The 21,928-nt window shown below is 42.6% G+C and overlaps 2 protein-coding genes across 2 annotated transcripts in view; one reads left to right on the top strand and one right to left on the bottom strand.

Annotated features, from left to right (window-relative positions):
- LOC133020802 (stromal membrane-associated protein 1-like) overlaps positions 1 to 6,758 on the top strand; it is a 98,518-nt gene extending 91,760 nt beyond the window's left edge. The window contains exons 10-11 of the mRNA XM_061087513.1: positions 3,503 to 3,741; positions 6,630 to 6,758. Coding sequence (XP_060943496.1) covers positions 3,503 to 3,741; positions 6,630 to 6,758 — 368 coding nt within the window. The remainder of the gene's footprint in view (positions 1 to 3,502; positions 3,742 to 6,629) is intronic.
- A 4,863-nt stretch (positions 6,759 to 11,621) lies between these two features.
- The window catches only part of b3gat2 (beta-1,3-glucuronyltransferase 2 (glucuronosyltransferase S)), a 47,809-nt gene continuing 37,502 nt past the window's right edge, over positions 11,622 to 21,928 (bottom strand). Inside the window, exon 4 of the mRNA XM_061087639.1 lies at positions 11,622 to 11,708. Coding sequence (XP_060943622.1) covers positions 11,622 to 11,708 — 87 coding nt within the window. The remainder of the gene's footprint in view (positions 11,709 to 21,928) is intronic.

Genomic DNA, 21,928 nt, shown 5'->3' with positions numbered 1-21,928 from the left:
GGTCAATGTGCTCCACCTCCGTCTCTACACGGATTGTCAACCTGTAGGAAACCAAAGCCTTGTCAAACCTGTTCAGATTAGAAACAGAAACCAGAGAGGTTCCGGCCCTAAATGCCCACAGATTCTAACTATTCACCTGCAGAATCTGTGTCTATTGAGATAAACAAAGTTCACTAAGTGTACTACGTCTGCATGCAGAACACCGTTGCCACTACTCTCAAAGCCTCCTATTGGTGCTATAGGGGCTGCATTGCCGCAAGTAATAAAAAGTACAGAGGTGCTGCAACATAAGTCTGTTTTCAGTTTAAATATTGAGCTTACTGTCAGTTTGTGCTCAGTGCTGAGAAACAAAGCTCTGAAGTGATTGTGAAGTTCCACAGTGATGATGTGTAAATAGGCAACTGTTTGCTAACATATCCATCGTATCATCTTCATGAGGGCACAACATGTCAGATTTTGTTTTATAGCTTTTGGCATGTTTGAAGGCAGCAGTGGAAAGTGAGAAGTGCAAAACAGGTGTGAAACTGGTTCAAAAGAAGGACAAGGTGCGTCCACACGATGTGAACATGGAATGAAGAGTCTGTTATCCAAAGCTACACAGCTTCATGTGTTGTGCATGCAGAATGTGGAGGGGCACTATAAAAGACACTATAAACGAGGAACAATAAGCAGGATACTGCATTAACACAGGAGCACACACTTAGACGTGGGGGTTTGTACACAAGCTGAGACACAAACCTACACACAGGAGAGGAAAGATGTATCATAAAAGCTGAGCAGAGCGAGGCAGATGAAAGGTCAGCGCGCTGTGAAGCAGGCAGGTCCACTCCACTCCGAGCTGCGTTCACTGGAGTCCCAGCGCAGCCGTAAAAATAGAGATGTGTCTGCGGATTCACACTCATCTCACAGTTATTATGATCGAGGACCGAAGTGCCAAGACTGTTTATGTGTGTGTATGTTGGCAGTGCTCATGCATACATACAACAAGCTAAGCATGTTTTGGGAGTGTGTGCAGGGACAGCATTAGGGTCACATGTTTTCTGAATGGTGGGTATGTGCAGCAGGCTCATGTGCATATTGATTATATTGCTGCACAGTAACACTGATGTGTGCACAGGATTAGCAGTGGAAATCAGGATAAAGAGCTTTCTGCTGCTTTATTGTCCCTGAATCCAAATAAGTGCTGATGGAGATCAAAGCTAAAAGAACCTTGCCGGCTAAATGCCCCAAATCCTCGAGTGTGTACTGTTATGTGTGTGTGTGTGTGTGTGTGCGCGGGTGCCTTTCTGCACTGCAGCAGGACGGATGTGGCATTTTCAAAATGTCATAAAACACTAATGTGATAAGATATTATAACCAGCCCAAGTTTGAATCTGCAGTAGAGGACTTTAAACCCTGAATAGATGTCATGATTCAGAGGCTGCAGTTCTTCAGTATGAGGAGGTTTTCTCCAACATTTCCTACATGCAGCACAGCCGGCTTATATCAGAGGTTGTTTTTAGCCGGTTTTAAAGAAGTTATCTCTTCGTTGCTCCTTGAGGTCTTTCTACTCAGTAAAAGTACTGATAAATCCGTTCCTCTATATTTTGCCACTTATCATTTCCCCACAGTGGTGTCATGCAGCACTGATGAGGAAATGGGCTGATGAAAATATGAGTTTTTCGACAATCTTTAGCGGTAGCAATAAAAGAGTGTGTTTAAACCCCCTTAAGTCATGCAAACTTCAAATCTGGTTGGTTGACTTTTTTATTTTTGTACTTACTATAAAATCAGTCTTGTGTTAACTTCAAACTCAGTTTGATTTAAAAGTCCCTGAGATTTCTGTCTGGGTATATTTCAAGTGGGCTCAGAAGGTAGAGCACTTTGTTCACATACCAGGTTCGATGTTGGTTCGATCCCTGTCTCCACCACCAACAACACTATAGATACATGCATTTGAAGTGTAGTTAACTAGAACCTAGAGTTAACCATTTTCATGTAATTTAATCAGTTGTTATTTTAAATTGTGCTCATTTTTTCATTGGTAGCCAGCGAATAAACATTGGAAACAAGCTCATAACACTGGACCCATGAACAGTATGAGCCAATATTGTCCAGCTGGTTGAAAGGATGTGTCTCCCGGCATTGTTAAATAACGTTTAAATAATTATGGACATAAAAAAAACAGGAATGGAGGCTGGTTCTATATCTACCCCCTCCAATTGTCCTTATTCGACTCTCAGGAGAGTGTTGACTTTTTTATTTTTGTACTTACTATAAAATCAGTCTTGTGTTAACTTCAAACTGAGTTTGATTTAAAAGTCCCTGAGATTTCTGTCTGGGTATATTTCAAGTGGGCTCAGAAGGTAGAGCACTTTGTCCACATACCAGGTTCGATGGTGGTTCGATCCTCGTCTCCTCCACTCCGCATGCGGAAGTGTCCTTGGACTGAAACAGTGAATGGTTGATAGATGAAAGAGAAAGTGCTGCGGATAGATGCACTGTATGATTGTATGGATGAATGCCAATCTGTGCTGTAAAGTGTTTTTCGTGGTCATTTAGACTAGAATAGTGCTTTATAAATACAGACTATTTACTATATTTAAAGTTCATTTTCAGAGATCTTCGAGGTTTCTTTGCAACATTATGTGTACTGACCTGCAAACACACCCTGCTCCTCTGCTGGGCATGGAACAGAGGAGCTGGTCTGTGTGTTTACTGAACAACCAAACAAACTGCGGGACAGGTTGTCACAGTGTTTTAATCAAAAACAGAAGTCAATAATGTGGCCTTTTCCCCTCGTCATATGAGCAACCATGATCTGATTTCAGGCTGCACACTGTGTCCTCCCACATGTTACTGTGGTGTGGCCTCTGACACAAGTTCCACAAGAGCTCGTCGCCTGCAGGTCGACATCTGACATCTCGCTGTGGCCGAGCCTGTTTGTTGTGTTCCTTCCTTGCAATATTCATCACTGAGGCACTGACAGAAATGACCAATGTTGTGTTTTCACTGACAAACCCCAGTGCCAGATGTATTTCTCTCTCTGTGGCTGATTGACGATAAAAGCCACCCGTGCTTTGCCAGTTGAATATGAAACAGCAGCGGTAATTTAATACGGCTGTAATTTCTCAATATGAAAAGTAAATTAACGAGATAAAACCGTGAAAATGACTCATTTATATATTTTTTTAATTAATCTTATTGAAACCACTTTTCTAAGAGCAGAGTGTTTTCCACAGAAAGGGACATAAAGTAACATTACAAGATAGTAAGTGACTATTGTGGTTGTACGTTTTCTTGTGTTAGTGAGATGTGTGGAAAAACAATTTAACGTTGGTTTTATGAAAATCCTGTCTACCCAGTTTTAATACTTTGTATTCAATTTGAGCAAAACTACATTTATAGCAATTCAGTTCTCCCTATTTCTGTCTTTTGTTAAAACAACAGTTTACTGGAAAGTTACTATCCACGTCTTGCACAAACCTAACTCTCTGTGTGTGTTTGTTGTTATCTACTCCAGCAGGCATGTACATGGGCCAGCCACAAATGCAGTTCACTCCACAGGCCTTCAACCCTGGGATGGGGGGAGTCGCCCCACCCACCGCTATGATGGGGGGAGGGGCCATGATGCCCGGGATGGCTCTGCCCAACGGGGGTTACATGCAGCAGCCGGGCGGGATGCCAGCCAGCCAAGGACAGGGCATGTACAATCTGCAGCAGGGTCAGCAGCAGCCGCAAGGACAGTGGAACATGAGCCAGGTACACACAAAATATATTGTGTACGTGTCTAAAACACACTGAAAATATGCTGATTCATTTGATTTGTGCTGATTAACTCATTTTAACACTTAGCTAATTATGGTTCCACTGCAGTTTCTCTGCTCATTAATCTTTTAGGCAGCACTCTTCAGTGTTTACTGTATTTCTAGTAACTTAAACAAATAGACCATAAATGTTTGTCTTTTTCTTTTATGGTACCCTTTATTTTTTCTTGTGAAAATGTTCCATTAGTCAGGTCATAAAAGTCACTTGCGTGCTGCTCTGTGCAAAACCCAGTGCAGAAATGACCTCACCCCTTCCACCTCTCTGAAAGCCCAGAGCAGCTTTGAGACGACTTTCCTTACGAACCAGAGTTACTTTATAATGATATAATGTCATTTATTATTAAGGTTTTCTCAATTGTCCATCGTTCAGCGAATTGACAAGCAAATATGTAATGACGTCACCTCCATAAGGTGGGACTTATTTAAAAACACCCAGTTTGGGGGATAGCACCACAACTAGTGGAGTGAAACAACACTATAGATAGATGCATTTGAAGTGTAGTTAACTAGAACCTAGAGTTAATCATTTTCATGTAATTTAATCAGTTGTTATTTTAAATTGTGCTCATTTTTTCATTGGTAGCCAGCAAATAAACATTGGAAACAAGCTCATAACACTGGACCCATGAACAGTATGAGCCAATATTGTCCAGCTGGTTGAAATGATGTGTCTCCCCACAATGTCAAATAACGTTTAAATAATTATGGACATAAAAAAAACAGGAACGGAGACTGGTTCTATATCACCCCCTCCCATTGTCCTTATTCGACTCTCAGGAGAGTTTTCAGATTGTTTACACAGTAAACAAGCTGTGTTCTAGTTACAAACATCTCTGACAACAGATCACTCTCTCCTGGTTTTACCCTTATTACTCAACTCTTATGCCTCATTTACACCTGGTAAGCATACGCCTGCATTCAAATAGTAATCGGATCACAATATGCAACTGTTAACAACCATCGGGTTTCAATCGGACACATGTAACCGCAGTGCATGAGGGATCCCAGGACGAGGGGAGCAAAGCTGGTGTTCACACTTTACTGATTTTCCTCTTTGGAGGAAACGCTCGTCTGTTTATAGCCTCAAAGTGAGGCGATCGTTAATACATAGATTTCATATACATAATGCCATTCAACACTTAGTTTCAAATCTTAGTCAGGACTAAATTAGCAACATTTAACATTAAAGGTTAAACGTACTACTGTATTATCCCGCCTATAGTGTATTCATATTTGTATATATTTATATTTTTATCCTGCTCATAGTGTATTCATCGTCCCTATATCCTACAATTCCTGTTAATACTGTAATATTCCATATATATTTCTACTGTACAGATCTTATTTATTTACATTTTCACTTTAATATGCACAATACTCTGCACTTTTACTGCCTTTTTTTGCACTTCTGGTTAGACGCTAAACTGCATTTCGTTGCATATGTACTTGTACTGTGCAATGACAATAAAGTTAAATCTAATCTAATCTAATCTAATCTAATCTAAACGTACAATGTTCACAGCCACTAGAAGTCTCACTAGCACCAACTTCCCAGACCAAAGCCAACGCTTCATTGGACACACCCACCCGGTCTGTTACCATTCATATCTAGGTGCCTCCTATGCAGTGTATCGGTGTTGAGACGCCCACTTAAAATAATCAAGCAAATCCAGCTAGCTGCTTTGTTGTATCTCATCCACACGTTGGTTCTCCTCTCAGTGTCTGAGCCTCCATGTCAGACTATAGTGATTTGATCAGGGTATTTTTTTGTATGTGTTACCCAGGATGCACTCAGTCCTGCAAGCCTGCACGCCAGCTAGCAGCTAGTTAACGTGGATAACATCATTAGCATAGCCCCGCCCTGTAACCCATGTGTAAAATAAGTTGTAGCCAGGTTTAGGATGGTGGGGAGCTGACAGGTGTGTTTACAGTGTTTCCTTCTCAGGACTGTAATCACCTGGAGGTAATCTATACGTCAGCAAGTTACATACACCTGAGTTCATTAACATCTCTGACCATCGGGAAATGTTCTAATGCACATACAGATATATTTTGGGACCATTAAGCAAAATGTATGGACTGTTGTTGTTTTTCTTATTCAGATCACATGTTCTCACCAGACACACAATGGGTCTCACATTTTAAACCTTTATTTTATCCCCATAAATGAACAGAACTAACTCATATTTAGTGTTGAGTTGAGTTGAGTAAAGTCATAAAGCACTCGAAACTGTTCCTGCTAGACAACTGGGGAGGTTGATGAGTGATCATAAATAACTGCTGACACACACACACACACACACACACACACACACACACACACACACACACACACACACACACACACACACACACAGGACACCAGCTTTGAAGAGTAAAGGCAGGAGGGGCAAAGTGTGAGTTCATATCGTGCAGGAAGATGTAATGGAATGGTGAGTTGACATGGTTGCACGTACTGTAAGTCTTCGACTGGCTGAGATGCATGCATGACCACACACACACCTGCACACACACACACACTCACCCACAGCTCTCAGATGACCAGATAAGTGAGTAGCGCTGCAGCAAAGCACATTCATAATAGATGAGACAGATTGCAAGGAGGAGGGCAAGCAGGAGGAGCGGAGGAGGAGAATCGGGGGGGGGGAGGGCAGGGAGCAGGGGGAAGATTGAAACCTTTGAGAGCAGGAGAGCGAAGGTAAGAGCGAGGGATGGAGGTATGGGAGTGGAGCTGAAGGACGGAGGGTCAGCCCACCCCTCTCGCTGCTGTCTCTTTCTTGCTCCCGCTGACCCCCCCCCCCCCCTCTCTTTTCTCTCTCTCAGATGACCCGGCATATGTCCGGCATGGCCATGAGCGGAGGAGGGCCGACATCGGGCGCCCCCGGGGCCGGTTGGCCCGCGGCTCCACCCACGGCTTCTGGCCAGACCCTCAGCACTCAGCTGTGGAAGTGACGAGGAGGAGGTCCAGAGGATGAGCGGGGGGGGGGGGGGGGGGGGAAACACAGGGAAGTCACATGGCAACCAAATCTCTCTGAGATCCTCCCATCTCCTTAACAGCTTTTAGTTGAATAATAACGCACAGCGAGGACGGTTTGCCTCTCCATAAACCCCTCCCCCAAATCCCTTCAACGTCCTTCCTCTAAGAAGCCAAGAGGTCATCTCTCCAAGACACCGCGGAGGTGAAGAAAAAGAGCCTGGCAGCTGTGGTGTGCTGTCTCTGTATCTGGGTGTCCTCGTTGGGTTTCCTTTTGTTGTTGATGACTGAAAAAAGGCACAAAAACCGCAAAACAAAAAAAAAAAGAAAGCTGCTGGACCAGTAACTTCAAGTCCTCTTATAGTAATATTACAAGTATATCTTACCAAACTGGATAGTGTGTGAATAGTCCCCGAGTACTTACAGTAGATATGGCTATGTTGTGGTTGGTTTACGCTACCCTGTCCTCTCACCCCTCTCTCTGCTGTGTAAATTGTAACCCTCAACCCCCCCCCTCTCTCTCCCTCCCCCTCCCTGTAGGGCGTGCAGAGCCTTGTAGCAGATAATCGTGTGAGCAGTACTGTATCTATGTGAATATGACGTGAACCCCCCCCCACCCCACACACTCTTTCAGAGCCATAGGAGAGAGGCTGATGCCGTCGCTCTCGACAACATTGGTGTGAGTTTTATTTGTCACATGGCACTGTATGTGTGTGTGTGTGTGTGTGTGTGTGTGTGTGTGTGTGGTGCTGGGGGATGTTGCTGTGGAGATGAAGTCCTCCCTTTACTTAGAAACAGCCTGTGAGGTTTAGCATTGCTAAATCCCACAGGCTTTGACTGACATGTGTTTAGAGCTGCTTTTACAGTGTTGTTATTTTGCACTGATTGATTTTCCTGCAAAAGAATTTCTACCACATTCAGAGTATCAAAGGAAAAAGTGTCTCGTTGCAGCCAGTAGTGTTTTTTTTATCCCCACACAGCAGCCGGTGTATCACTGATCAGCTCCAAAGTAGATGATCATGACAGCAGTGGCTCCTTACTTACCTTACAAGAAATAGATAAAATAAAAAAATATATTTTTCTGTTTATTTCAGAATAATATACCTTGTTATTGTGAGACACTGGAGAGTCTTGTCTCGTAAGACTCTAAAAAACGATTCAGATTCAGCATCACGCTTGTTCCCACTCCTCACATACTCAAACTGAAACAAGGTGTCACAAGTAAGGTCCAAATAAAATCTCTTTTATCTTGTGTTATTATACTATAATAACCATCTTGTCATTGAGGAGCTGTTGTAACTGAATGCAGCTCTCATGTAGAATTTTCACTGAAAATATCATTTTTAGGATCGTTGTAATAATTCAGTTTCCATTTTTTAGACATTGAAGACATACTGCTTTTTAACAAAAACTCGAAGGAAGAAACTGCCCAGCCCTAGTTAAAAGGAAACATTCCTTATATCTGAATTCAAGCCATCAAAGGCAGGGAACCACTGATGAATACATAACCATTATCAATACTTTTATTAAGAGATGAATATATCCAACCCATTTTGTCTCAAACTGCTTAAAAACAACCGAAATCTGTAAATGTCTTGGATTCCCTTTAAGTGTCAGTAATTGCCGGGTGGCCTGTGAGTCCCCGGGATGTCTTTGCTCGCCTCGCTGTGATGTGCTGGAGCGTTTTTAAAAACCAAACGAGCTGGTTTCAGTGGAAGGAAGCCGGGCTCTGACCCAGTTAAGACACTTCCTTGTTGATGAAATGAGCCGTTTCCCCCTTTGATCCCCGAGGCAAATTAAAGCACCACTGGAATCACATCGGTTTTTGTCTTTTTCTGCACTTTAAATAGCAGAGCAGGTACTGTATCTCCCACTGGGGTGTGATTGGTCACTTCATTTCCAACTGCAGGATAAGAAAATCCATCTTCCTTCATTTTTTTGGACCAGTGTGACACCCAACATGTTTCTCCTTCAATATATGATGCTGTAAACATTTTTGTTCTGCCATCCGCCATCTTTATTGTGGTGTTTTGTTGTGTGCGGATCAAGAGAAGCACAGTAAGTCATGGGGAAATAAACCTGGACGACCAATTAGAGGGCTAGACCGGCAGGAGGAGGAAAATGGGAGTAAGATCAGGACAGAGGATGAGAAAAGAACAAAATACAAACACACACGCCGACAGAGCTGCAATCCCACGGCCGGGCTTCAGTGCAGAGATTCAGGTCCGTAAACACAGGGTCCCTCTGCCATGCAATAACTGTAGCACTCTGTGACACAAGTGGTTTGTGTGAATGACACATTTACATACTCAATACAACTAATGTCCTCCAGGTTTATTTCCAATGTGTTTACATTTTCTGGTGACTAGTACAGAGGGAAAAAAATAAATGGTTTCCGTGCATTGAAACAATAAATAGCAAGAAAAGTTTTTCTGTGTTCGTCCTTTGTCCAATGACTCTTAACTGTAAAAGAACTGTTTTATCTTTTGGGGGATTTTGTTTGCTCCTGTATTTCTGTTCCAAGTTTTACAAGAGGGTCATTTGGAATAAAGGCTGTAGAATCCTGGCTTTTATCCTGTTTTTCATTTCCTGTGTGTACTTGCGATACAAAGACGTGTTCAGTCCCCTCTAAACTTAAACCTGCAGTGTTGAACTTTAGTCTCCCCCTTCTGGCAGTGACACAGACACCGTCAAAACACAGAAATGACCGTAGTTCCAAGACAATAATTCTGTGTAAATAATAGCTACCTAATGCTCACCTATCCAGGAGCTTTAAAAGCTTGAGTCAGCCAACGAGGAACGGCCACACCACTTTTAAATCCATGATTGTCCTCAATGTCCATCACTTTCTTTTTCAGACTAATCCTTCCTCTGAACGCCGACTCTCCTTGTTATATAGAGCATCAGAAACTTTCCTTGGAAGCTTCCTTGCATTGTTCTGTCCCAGTGGCTGTAGCCAACTGCATCTCCATTGTTACGGTTGCTCCCGGGTTCATGCAGAAGGCATCGCAGCCACTGCACAGTGCGGCGGCCTTGCCTCAGACACCAGATTTAGACTCTGTTATTCTGCTAAACACAGAGAGATCTCCCCGGCCCTGACAGGCTGCATCGGCTCTGTGTGAACTGTTTTGGCGAAGTGCTTGAATGTGACAGACGTTCAGAGTCCCGCACTCCATCTGGCAACACGGCTGTTAAAGCACACTGAAGAAATGGTGCCTGGCACATTTGAGCTGTGAAACCAGACGCACATCTGATGTGCTGTTTACATCCCATCTACTCAAGTTATCCCTCTTTATTCTGCTGCCGAGATTTTCCAGTGAGGCCAGTTTCCTTTGTTGTCGGCCTCGAGACTCTACATTATTGATTGCAGTTAGTCAGGAGTGGTGCTTCTTGTTACTTCACGTGTGCCGTTTCCAAACCTGATCACACCCTGTGCATGTATACAGGATGAGAGGAGGGCGAAGGGTGCTCCAGTTCATTATATATGATCAGTTCAGGGTGATTTAAAGGAGAATAACGTAGCATTTAGGGATCAATAAATCATTACCACATTACCTTTGAGACATGTAATTAAGGTCAACAAGAAGACCAGAGCTGGTTCTGTTTAACAGACATGGAGATGGTGTGGTTCTTTCAGAACGACTGGAGCTGAAACGTCTGGAAGGTGATGAAAAGACTAAAAAGCCGATGTAAAAACGCAAAATGGCTCAGTAAGAGAGGTGTGGGGGTGTGAGTTGGAGTGTTATAGTTAATACTTTTGCAAACAAGCTCACTTTCCTTCTTTGGGGAGTGAAAAGGAAAAAAAAAGATTGCGTATGTTGCATTATGCAACTGCAAACAGGATGTGGGATTAGCCTATCTCAGGTAACATCCATACCACTCAGCTTCTGTTTGAAAATTTGCAAAAGAAAATTAAAATGTTCTGTTCTCTTTCCACAAGAGTATTGAGGGTCTGTATCAGGTTTAATACCCGTCCGTACCAACGAGCATGAAAACCCATTTCATGTGAACCACTCACAAATCAGCACAATGATGAGGAATGACTGAAAAGACCCAATCAGCAAACAGTTGTGAGAGTCAAATCAGTTCCTACTCGGCAGGACTAAAACGCAGCCAAATAGATTTCAAACTTTCTACTGAGAGTGCAGTTCAAATGCCACACAACTCGAGACGCGTCACAGCCAGAACTTTATGTTCATTAATCATAATCGAGGTGAAAGTTTGACATGGCGGAAGTCATATCTCCCGGCCCGCATTGTGTCAGTAGTTTGGTTTTTGTAGTGTTTCAACTCGAGTGGTGCAGCATTCCTGTTTCCCCTGCTCCCTGTCTTTAACCAAGCTTCATGGTAACCACTGTTAACCTTCTCATGTCACTCTCAGGGAGAAAGCAAGCTCCAGAATTTCCCCTAATGCTGAACGCTCCTTTAACTATGAAAAACATCAGCAGGACATTACCACTGTCACCAAACATATGCTGTGGACCACAAGCCTTGTTTATGGAAACTACATCACAGTGAAACATTTAACTTCACAATGAGGTATTCATGATTCAAACACATATTCATGTCAGTGTTTTTCTTTTCATCAGCAAGTCATGGATGGAGAAACAATCCAAGTCATCCCAGTTTGTAAAAGGAACCTGTTCCGTGGCGTCCAGTTCTCACAAAGTACGTTTGACAGAGTCAGTCTTGAGACATGCAGCTCCTCCGAGTCCGTGTCCGTGGTGAACAGATCGTATGAACCCGATAAGGAGACAGAGCAAAGTCTTCATTTCCAGCCAAGAGGTAACGGGCAGCCACAGACAGCTCCTGCTCGCGGATCCTGTGCTCGGCTCCGTCCTCTCACACCTCGATGACCACAGTGTCCTTTCGATGTTTGGGCTCATTTGCGAGGTGCGGCTTCTCTGTGCGTGTGTGCCAAACCAGCACCTGGAACAGAGAGAGAGAGAAGGGTGAGGAAATGTGCTGACAGGGGGAGAAGCCGTTCGCTACAAAAAGAATGGAGAGGCTGTTATGCTTGGATGGATACACACAGAGGCAGGTGGATACTGAGGAAGAGCTTTACTGATACTGTGAAAGACCTCAGACTTTAGGGTGATACTTCTTCTCGGATTAAAGCTGCTGATACCTGAAATTCGGTGGCCGAGATTTTCTTTTCCTGTGTGTGAGTCGGTGTAGATAAAATGTCTGTTCAAAACTTGTGATTAGGGTTGCAAAATTCCGGGAATATTCAAAGTTGGAAACTTTCCATGGGAATTAACGGGAATATACGGGAATTAACGGGAATTTACGGGAGTAAACGGGAATATACAGGAATTAAATGGAATAAACGGGGATTAACTGGAAATGTTGTGGGTAATTTATACTAACTGTATTTACCTTTTCATATACAGACATAAATATAAACATTTTGTTTTGTCATAGGCTGATTTGAGCCCTGAGGAAACTTTGGGCACTTGACTATATGCTTCTGCATCGTTGTGTCATTCTTAACATAGGTCTTTGCACAGTATTTGCAAATGTACACAGCCTTTCCTTCTACATTGGATGGGGTGAAATGTCTCCACACATGAGATAGTGCAGCAGGCCTCAATAGCCCTGCTGTAGAGTGAAGGATGCTGGGAGTTATCTGTGCATGTGATGGAAGAATGCACAGTGGAGGGTTGAAACTCAACGTGCAGCGTGTGCTGCATTCCATACATCTTTAAAATATTATTTTTTATATTTTTTTCAAAATTCCCAAAATTCCCGAGCTAAACTTCCCATGGAAAGTTTCCGGAAAGTTTCCGAAATTTACCGGAAACTTTCCACTCCTTTGCAACCCTACTTGTGATCATTGTACAAATTGAAACTCACTGTGAAAACCGGGTCAAAGAGTTAAAGCAAATTGGTTTATTATAACTCTGGTCTATTTTTTTGATATTACTGGCCAACTGTCCTTCCATTAAAAATGGGATTGGGCTCCAACAATCTGTCAGGTTAAAGGGACACAGTGCAGGTTTAGTGTGATGGAGCGTTTCTTGTTTTTAGGTGTGCATCCCCTTCTTGTTTGTACCCGGACTCACATGCAGGTGGTTTCACATTATTCACATGACTGACAGATGATGCTACAAACTAAAACAAAATTACCGCCCTGCAAAAAGCCTCCATGACCAACCAGTGCAGTTTCCATACATTTTTTTGTCAACATGATCTTTGACCACTGATTTCCAATTAGTTAATCTTTGAGTCTAAGTGAACGTTTGAAGGAATTGTCTTAAGTGGGCTTTGCAAATGTTTAATAAAGAAGGAAATACATTTGAATCCTTCACTGTACCTTGAAATACTCACATTTATTTAGATAAAAAAATAAAGAGTTAAATTATTACAGTGACCTCATCTGAATAGACCAGACAGTGTTCAGACTCTGATCCCAATCCAACATGAAGCCAAACCTGCGAGCAAAGAGTAGATTTTTTACCTGGAGGGAACACTTCCTAGTAAAATATTTGACCTTCCACAATACAGCTGAACACACTGTGTCTTCCATCAGATCAAACCACAGTAAGGAAACAAGACAAATAAGAGCTTCAGTACAGAATTCTTCTGACACCCCTGATGCTTGTGGGAACCTCCACATCACTGGAGGTAAACAATATTGGTCACTGTCTGGTTTTTAATAAAATGCCGATATGCTTGTCTCAAGTTAATGGGCGGTTGTGTTCCCCTCACTGGAAACACTCATTACACGTTGATGCTCTGCCAAATAGGAGACTCTGCTGAGTTCTTTGAAACGGACCTGGTAGAGCATCTTCCCGATGTTGGGTTTGATGCTCACCGGTTTTCCTCACCACAGAGGCAGCCTCACACCCTCTGACATGGACCAAATCAAACACAGCACTGCAGCGGAAATTTGTCTTGTGTTTGCAGCCAATTTCACAGCAATACACCAGTGAGGAAACACTGCAGTGGAGGCACAGATTGATATTTTCCCGGAGACAGGGACGGATTTAATTCCCCGCAGATAGAAGTGAGGTTATTTGGAGTGAGAATGTTTTTTTTTTTTTAGCCCATAGCTAATGAGCTTATAATTCAGGTGTGGGACATTTTTGTGTTCAAAGTAACACACAAACACACACTCACTGATGCGCAGAGGCGTGATTTATTGCTGGCTTCGTAGGCTGCAGTTGTTTTCTGGGCTTCTTCAGGTGGAACATGTCACTTCCTGCACACTGTGCTGCTAATTGGCCCGCTTTGCATATCTAACAAGGCTAATGTAGCAGCCACTAAAGCATCACTCCGGAGCTGTGGGGAGAGGGCTAATGCACGGGGGCGCATCCGTGCACACGTGTGCGCGTGCATGCACCAATTATGCAGTCGGAGTGTCCTCTCAGTTCCCCTGGACTCACACTCCTCTTTCTCTCTCTCATCACGTCCACTTTTTCTCTTATGGCTTTGCACTTGCTTTTACCCCTGTCCTCTCTCCTGCTGGTCCTTTTTTCTCTTCCTCCCTCGAGCAACTTGCAGACAAAAAGCTTTACCAGGGTAGAGTGTTTTTTCTCTCTTAATAGCATGAGGGGAGGGCAGCCTTGTGTCTCCCCATCAGGAGGAGACATTTGTAAAGAAGCGGTGGATGGAGGATTGAGCAGCGAGAGCTAATAGTTTTACCTTCACGTTACATTCTGAACATCAGATGACTGTCCTTCAATTCCAGTGTCGTCCAAACATCCTTTGTCCATCAATTGGACTCATTGTGAAAACATTGATCTTAGACTAAAATAGACATGTTTTCTAATAAGGCTGAATTTTTAGGCATGTTGAAAGAGGGCTATTATAAGTTTATTGATTGCTTTATTAAATAATCCTTCCTAATCACCCAAATTTAGCCTGTTGGTCACCAACAGTTTGGATCATAACTGTTTTTTTTTAACAACATTGTTTAAAAAGTGTTTAATCATGTATCTATTTATATTTCTTTTAAAGCTACGTTTGGTTATCCTGGAAAAGTAAACAAGTTCAGGCTACACTTTGAAAATATCCAACCAATATCCAGTAAAATTCACTGTCAGTTCTCATCTCTAACACAGGTTGGAGGAAACTAGCACATGGTGCAGAATTGATTATTGTCACATCAAACCACCTGAGAAGACAAGTGTGAAATCATTTTAGATTCAATATCATGCAAGAATAAACCTTTTAAAACTGCCTGTGACTCAGAAGCATCATGAATGCATAGACTAACGTCCCTACCCGAGCCTAGTTTAAGCTGTGGGAGCAGTTTTTCAATCGTGTGTTACTTCTTATTCATTTGAACTTGATTGTTGCAGAAAAGTGACAGCTCCTTATAGCTGCAGATTCTTCTTCCACATGTCAAGGTTTACATTTTTTCTCCAACTTCAAGGACTTCAGACTGTTTTTGAAATCTATTCGGCTTCCTTGGTCAAGATGAGGACAACAAAAGAGAATCTCAGGAACCAAATTGCAAGAAACCAGAATTATAGCTGAAGAAAATGCATCAAAGCCATTTGCAAGGGCACTTAAGATGCACTGAGGATCAGATCACCCAAACCAGACCTAACGACTTTAACTAAAAGAGGTTGGAAAAGCATTTAGCCACATTAATAAAGTAAAAAACAAGTTTTGCAGAAACCCGAGAGCCAATGCAAATGAAATAGACTGTGGTTTAATCTTTCAGTCCATGGCAGCAGACCTCCACGTGTCCCCTTTCTTTCTTTCTCCTTTTTTAATCTCCACCTTCAATCAATCCACCCCCTTTCCTCCATACGGCCTTTTACTCTCCCTCCTCTGCTCCTCTCTCCTCTATCTCCTTTTCCTCCTGTGCTATCATCTGTCTCCATCTGTTCCTACCTCCCCCCACCTTTCTCGCCCTGTCACTGCTGTCTGTTGCCATTACTCTCCCGCTCTAACTGCATTACAGCTCCTGTCAGTCGTCTCCAGACACTGACCTGGCCATCAGATGAGCATTTCTGGCCTCTATTGTCAAGGTCGGGGATTCAGGCTCTCTGATCTGATCCGAGATACCTTCCCCAGAGTGAACAGAGCCTGGGTGTGTCGCAGCTGCTGGAGAGGCCATCCACATCAAACCGTTTCAATGGCAACTGTTCAGACCAGCCGGACCCAAACAGAGGTGCTTGGAGATATTCCTAAATCTGTCCAAGGCAAGATGTTGAGGCTCAGTTTGACGGGATTTAGCTAAACTGAGCAACACATCTAGAAATGGTCCAATAACTGGTTATATCACTTACATGAATTGTGCATATTTAGTTTTTTCATTAATAAATGATGATGATGTGATCACAGGAACATAATGATCATATGGTTGAAGAAAGCTATTGAATAATAATGAGAATAATATTTCACTCTAACATCACTTTACATTTCTTATCATATGATTAGAGTTTGCAGTTTATCACAAGCACCTAAGATCCCTGGATAAAAAAATGGTTCACTTCATGAAATGTCATCCTCATTATATTGGGGAAGTTCAACAGGATTTCCTTTGCTTCTTTCAGACATGCACTGAACACGCTGTATATGAAAACACAATTGTCCCAAGTCAGTTTCTCTCTCAAGCTTCCATGAAAATATCTGCAGAATGTCTGTGTGAGCGCATGTGAGAATAAAGCAGGATAATGTCCAGAGAATTCATCCACATACAAATATCTCAGGATGAAAAAGAGGCGCCATGCACGTAGACATTGGTGAAGAAGATGTCAACTTTGAAGGACAACCGCTGATCTGGAAAATGTTATACATATGTAAAGTTTGGAGAATGTCTGCCACCCATTGAGGGGACATTTTCTAGAGTTCATGTTTTAAAACAGGTATGAACTTATCCTTGAGATGCAGAGATTTAGGTTGATTGATTCCCTGCAAATGGAAACATCCCTAGCATGGTCAAGTCCACTTTAAAGAAATGATCTAACATTGTGAGAACTTATTTGCTTTCTTGAAGAGATCAATGCCTCTGTCTGATCTGTCAAATATGAGGCCCATTAGCTTAGCATGAATACTGAAGTCTGAAGGAAAGAGCTAACAATAACTTCTCTAATTAATCTCCTGGATCTCATTGGGTTATTTCCAGCACAGAGGCCAAATCCTTATGAGACAAGGTCAAGGAAAACTGTTGTGGAACCACATGTGGCTAATGGCATCAGATGATAAAATGAATAGTGTAGCAAATTAATGGCGTAATTTCTTCATATTTAAATTCTGCCCAGTCTCAGTCGGTTTCTGCCCTTTATCTGTTTGCTTCTCTCCAACTCTCTGTGCTCATTTACATAATACTGTACTTTAATTCAACTACATTCCAAATGAGGCTGTTCTCATTGACACTTTGTTCCTTTTCTGTGGAACAAGCATGAAACAGTGACTGTTGGAAACACGGCCCATTATGACTTAATGTTAACCAGCAGTCACTTCCACTACAGGCCATTTCCAAGCTGCTGCTCCGTTAAAACCCTGATTTTATAACCGTGACGTCTTCTGACAAACCCCACACACACATTAATTAAAGACTGTGATTTCAGTTGTACTTACATGTATAGTGATGGACTGCAAACTGCTGTAAAAACCCCAGTGTGCCTTATAAATGCTCCTAAAACCTAAATATTTACATTGAGATTTCTTACATTTGCTTTTATCCAAAGCAGCATACAACTGGGGACATACATCAGATATTAACCTATATCAGAATAAAATCAGCATATCCCATGTAGCTTGTTCAGAAAATGCTAAATTTAGATCCACATACATGTTTGAACAGTGACATACATTGCAAAATATATAAGTTGAATAGTAGAGTGTATGTACATTGACTGATTCCACCATCAGCCAGAGACAAACGAGTCGCTTTTCGGCATCTTTGATTCTTTAACACACGGTGCAAACATAAATTCAGAACTTTTCAGCTGAGCTCTCTCCAGTCTCCTTGTGTGTCTCTCCTCCCTTGTGTGTCTCTTCGTGTGTTTCTCTGTGTCTCTCCCTGGCGGCTCTGCTGCTGCCTTTTCAACCAGAGGATCAATCAGCCCACAGCCCTAAGCTGCACGGATGAATCCTCTGGTGCAGGTGAAGGTGCTCTCTCCTCCACCTCCGTGCCCAGAGAAATCAATCAATCTATCACATTTTATTTGTATAGCCCATATTCACAAATCGCAACTTGTCTCATAGGGCTTAACAAGGTGTGACATCCTCAACCCTCAAGAAGAGTACGAAAATCTACAACAAAAAAAACTTTTAACAGGGGAAGGAGAACGTAGAAACCTCAGAGAGAGCCACATGTGAGTGATCCCTCTCGCAGGATGGACAGAAGAGTATTTCCATTGGATTATTGTGAGTTATAGTAGAGCATCTGAGTAGACATATTGTATATCAAGCAGTCTTGTTGTTATTCATAGTCCACACTCAGCAGCCATCACGATCGGATGTCACCATAGTCCCCAATCATCAGGATCCACCATCGCCTCGATCGTGGTTTCAGGGTCCGCAAAAACAGTAACAAGCCTCCATGTTGCTCCTGCTCAGTTATGCAAGTGTCCGTCAGCCCCGACATTCCAATTCCACTCGAAACCAGGTCATTTCCATCATGTTGTTTTGGAAGAATCTGTCACCATTGACTTGTATTGGATTTGGCTGCAACGCTGTTTACACCTGAAACTCCCGAAGTGTTTCCTCCAACACGTCACCCACCCCATCCATCGGCATAGTGCTGAGTAGACAATGAATGATTTTCACTCTTGGGTGAACTATCCCTTTAAGAGTCATGACATCATATCTCTTTCACACACTTTCACACTGCAGCTTCATGAGTCATGATCAGCGATGCTATAACTAAATGTGCAGGAACGACTTCCTGAATCACGTCACATTTTCTACCTGCACAGCATCTGAGCGATAATGTCACATCCCGCTGCTTTTGTAACTCTGAACATGATAAATGCTGATGTCACATCCTGTTGTCCGTGTAGTGCCGGGCGGTGACTGATGATGTCATAGCCCGCTAATGGTCTGTATTAATATCAGCGGCAGGGCACCTCCATTAGTGTAATGGGGCTGATAATGATGATGATAGCTTCAACACAGAGCTGTCTGCAGTGGCGGCAGTAGCCAGCTGTAAATGATGATCCAGCAGCTCCAGGGGGCTTTATCCGAATTCCCTGCAGGAAACATTTACCCGTAACCCACTTGGGAGTGCAGCGATGTGACCTGCACACATACGGTGAACCAGTAAATTGGGTTTTTACATTTGTTGATTCCAGACGAAGCATCTCCACAGAGAGTGAAGAGACAGTTTGGAGTGTAAAGGACAGAGGCAGCTACAGAATGAGCCATTCAGTTTATCCGCTGCTGGTGCACCTTACATGCTGCTGTGTCTGTCACACTCCACAACACAAAATTACTGGACTGGCAGTTTTGATGATGTTTGACTTTCATCCGCAGCAGGGGTGCAGCATAAAATAAAACTGGGCCCTGATCCTATTCTGCCCCACTGAGTTTCCCTCCCCTTTTAATCAACCGTTGTTATGTACAAATAACCACTTTAAGGACTTAACACTTGCCTCTATGGGGGTCATGGGGGCGATCAGTGATGAAATGTTTCATGCAAAACATACATTAAAGCAAACACAAGGGGAAACATCTGTGCCATAATCTCAGCATATTTCGTTGTACAACTGTGCAACTGTGACGCCTAAACTATGTTGTTGAGCATTTCACTCATGTTTCTAACAGAAGTAGTAAAATAAAGACAAGGTTCTTTTTGGCCTGAAGTTCAAGTTGGCTTTTTGATACTAGTTAGAAGCCAAAAAAGGCCAAAAAAAGAATAAAAACTAAGATGACACCAAGTATTGTTTCAGTTAGAAATCAATAATCTTTAGCATTTTTAGCCTCTTTGCAGCACTTTTCTGAAAATTGTCAACCTGTGAGTCGTTACCTTGGAAACTCTTGACGTGATGGCCTACTGTTGAGTAGGGGAGGGGCTAGGGCAGGGGTGTCCAAACCACGGACCGCGGGCCAACTGCGGCCCGCCATCCATTTTTAATTGGCCCGCATCAATGTCTAAAAATATAATTTATAAAAAATAAAAAATAAAATTATTATTATTTTTTTTTTTGATACTTTGCACTTTGTTTTGCTTTATGGGGCCAGGCTTCTTTGACAGGGGAGAGGCCGGTGCATGCTTGTGCGTTTTCCGGTTTCAGGCCCCATAATACTGGCAGAAACCAAGAAAGATTTAGAAGAACGGATATGGACCAAATAGAAGAGCACTTGGCAGAAGAGATCTGAAAGTATGACCACTTGTAGAACCCGTCACTGACTAAATACAAGGACACGCAGATGACCTGCAATTCCTGGAAAGAGATCTCGGCTGACGTCGATTTGCAGGTCGACGAGTGTACGAAGCTGTGTAGAAAGATCAGGGACAAATTTGTCCTCCAGAAAAAGTAATAAAAGGTCGACAAAGACTGCCACACACAAAGAAGGTCTGGTGAATTGCTTTGCTGACTTGCTAGCTGTCCCTCAGAACGCCACCACGCCGCCACGTCCCCCCGCCCTGAGCGACGCGACTGTCAACAGTCCACTCCAGGGCAGGGGGGGTTGGCGGTGCGAGTGGCCCAGTCCTTGGTATTTTTTTCTGTATGTGGCCCTCGGGATGAAAAGTTTGGACACCCCTGGGCTAGGGTCTGATTGGCCCATGAAGTGCCCCTGTCCTTTCAGTTGTCCTTAAACAAATAATAACAATATTTTTCGTAATAAAGGACTATAACACTTTGTTAAGGATTAAAAACAAAATTGAATTGAATAATAAACAGATGTATAATTGGCCATTGATCCAAAAAAAAAAGTGACTTTGAGGATGATGCCTCCTAAAAATATTTTAAGGGTGGGGTTCCAATGCAAGCACACAAGCTAAGTTCTATGTTGTTGAACTGTTTTGAAACCAATGGAAACAAGACAATGAAATTATGTGAGATGACATATCATCAAGCGGTGACATAAAGGGCATCACCATCACGAATATCAACCAAAACAGTTACTGAAAAGCATTTATATTTTAAAACATTTTAAGACATCAAAACAAACTAAAGCCAGTAAATTCATTCCACTTCCCTTGCTGGTTGTGACACTTTGAGCTCACACTCTCCCTGAAAGAAGAAAACATAATAGAATCCATTCCTCACAAAAACTCCTTTTAAGGTGGCTCCGTGAAGGTTGTCAAGAGGATGAGTGGCTTCATAAAACCAAGTGCCGACAGGGACCGTGGTAATTTGAGATGAGCTGCATCGATCTAAACTGTCTAACCACACAACTAGAATTGATAGCTCTATAAGACCATTTCTTTCCAATTCAAGCTGTGTGTGTCTAAGTTTGACTGTGCCAGCGGCTGAAAGCATAACTCATGCTGTCAGTCGTGGGGGGAGATGCTCCATGTTTAGCTGCTGCTGTGATCGTGATGATTATGACTGCAGTTTAATATGAGCCCCAGACACACACACACACACACACACACACACTCACACACACACACGTAAACCCACAAGTGCTACATGGAGATAAATCCGCCTTTTATTGAAGCCAAGTCTGTCTCATCCAGCCCTAATATGCAGGTCAGTGCAGTGTGAGGACATACTTCATATCTGACTGATCAATCCTGCCCAGCATACTGCAGTAACTGTGACAAGGCAAACAGACAAATCATTTTGATTTCATAGAGGATATAAACGGCATATTGCCTGTGTGACCTTTGACCCTTTAAAACACAAACGTTGGATATCTTATTTAAACTTAAACTGACAGTTGTTCCGACTGCTTCGTTTTCAGTGTCAAGTTATTTTCTACTGCCCTTTTATCCTCCTCATAGGTTAGCTGCTCCAAACATATACACATGCACATTTGGTAAAAGTATGATTCTGATTGACTAATTGTTTGAGACTGTCCTGAACTTGGGTTCATAAATAGCCCATCTTCTATCAACTCACACAAGGTGCTTCGCTTCACAATCGGGTCATGAGGTAAAAATAACACTGTGCAGCATCAGTCAAGCCTCATCCTGTCTGCACAACCAATCTGGTTATAACGGATGAAAAGTTACTGAGTCTCACTGAATATAAAAAGGTTTGGTGTTATGGGACATACTTTATCAACCTGTG

Source organism: Limanda limanda, chromosome 15 (assembly GCF_963576545.1).
Source record: "Limanda limanda chromosome 15, fLimLim1.1, whole genome shotgun sequence".
NCBI classification, from domain to species: Eukaryota; Metazoa; Chordata; class Actinopteri; order Pleuronectiformes; family Pleuronectidae; genus Limanda; species Limanda limanda.
This window is presented reverse-complemented; position numbering and strand designations above follow the sequence as displayed.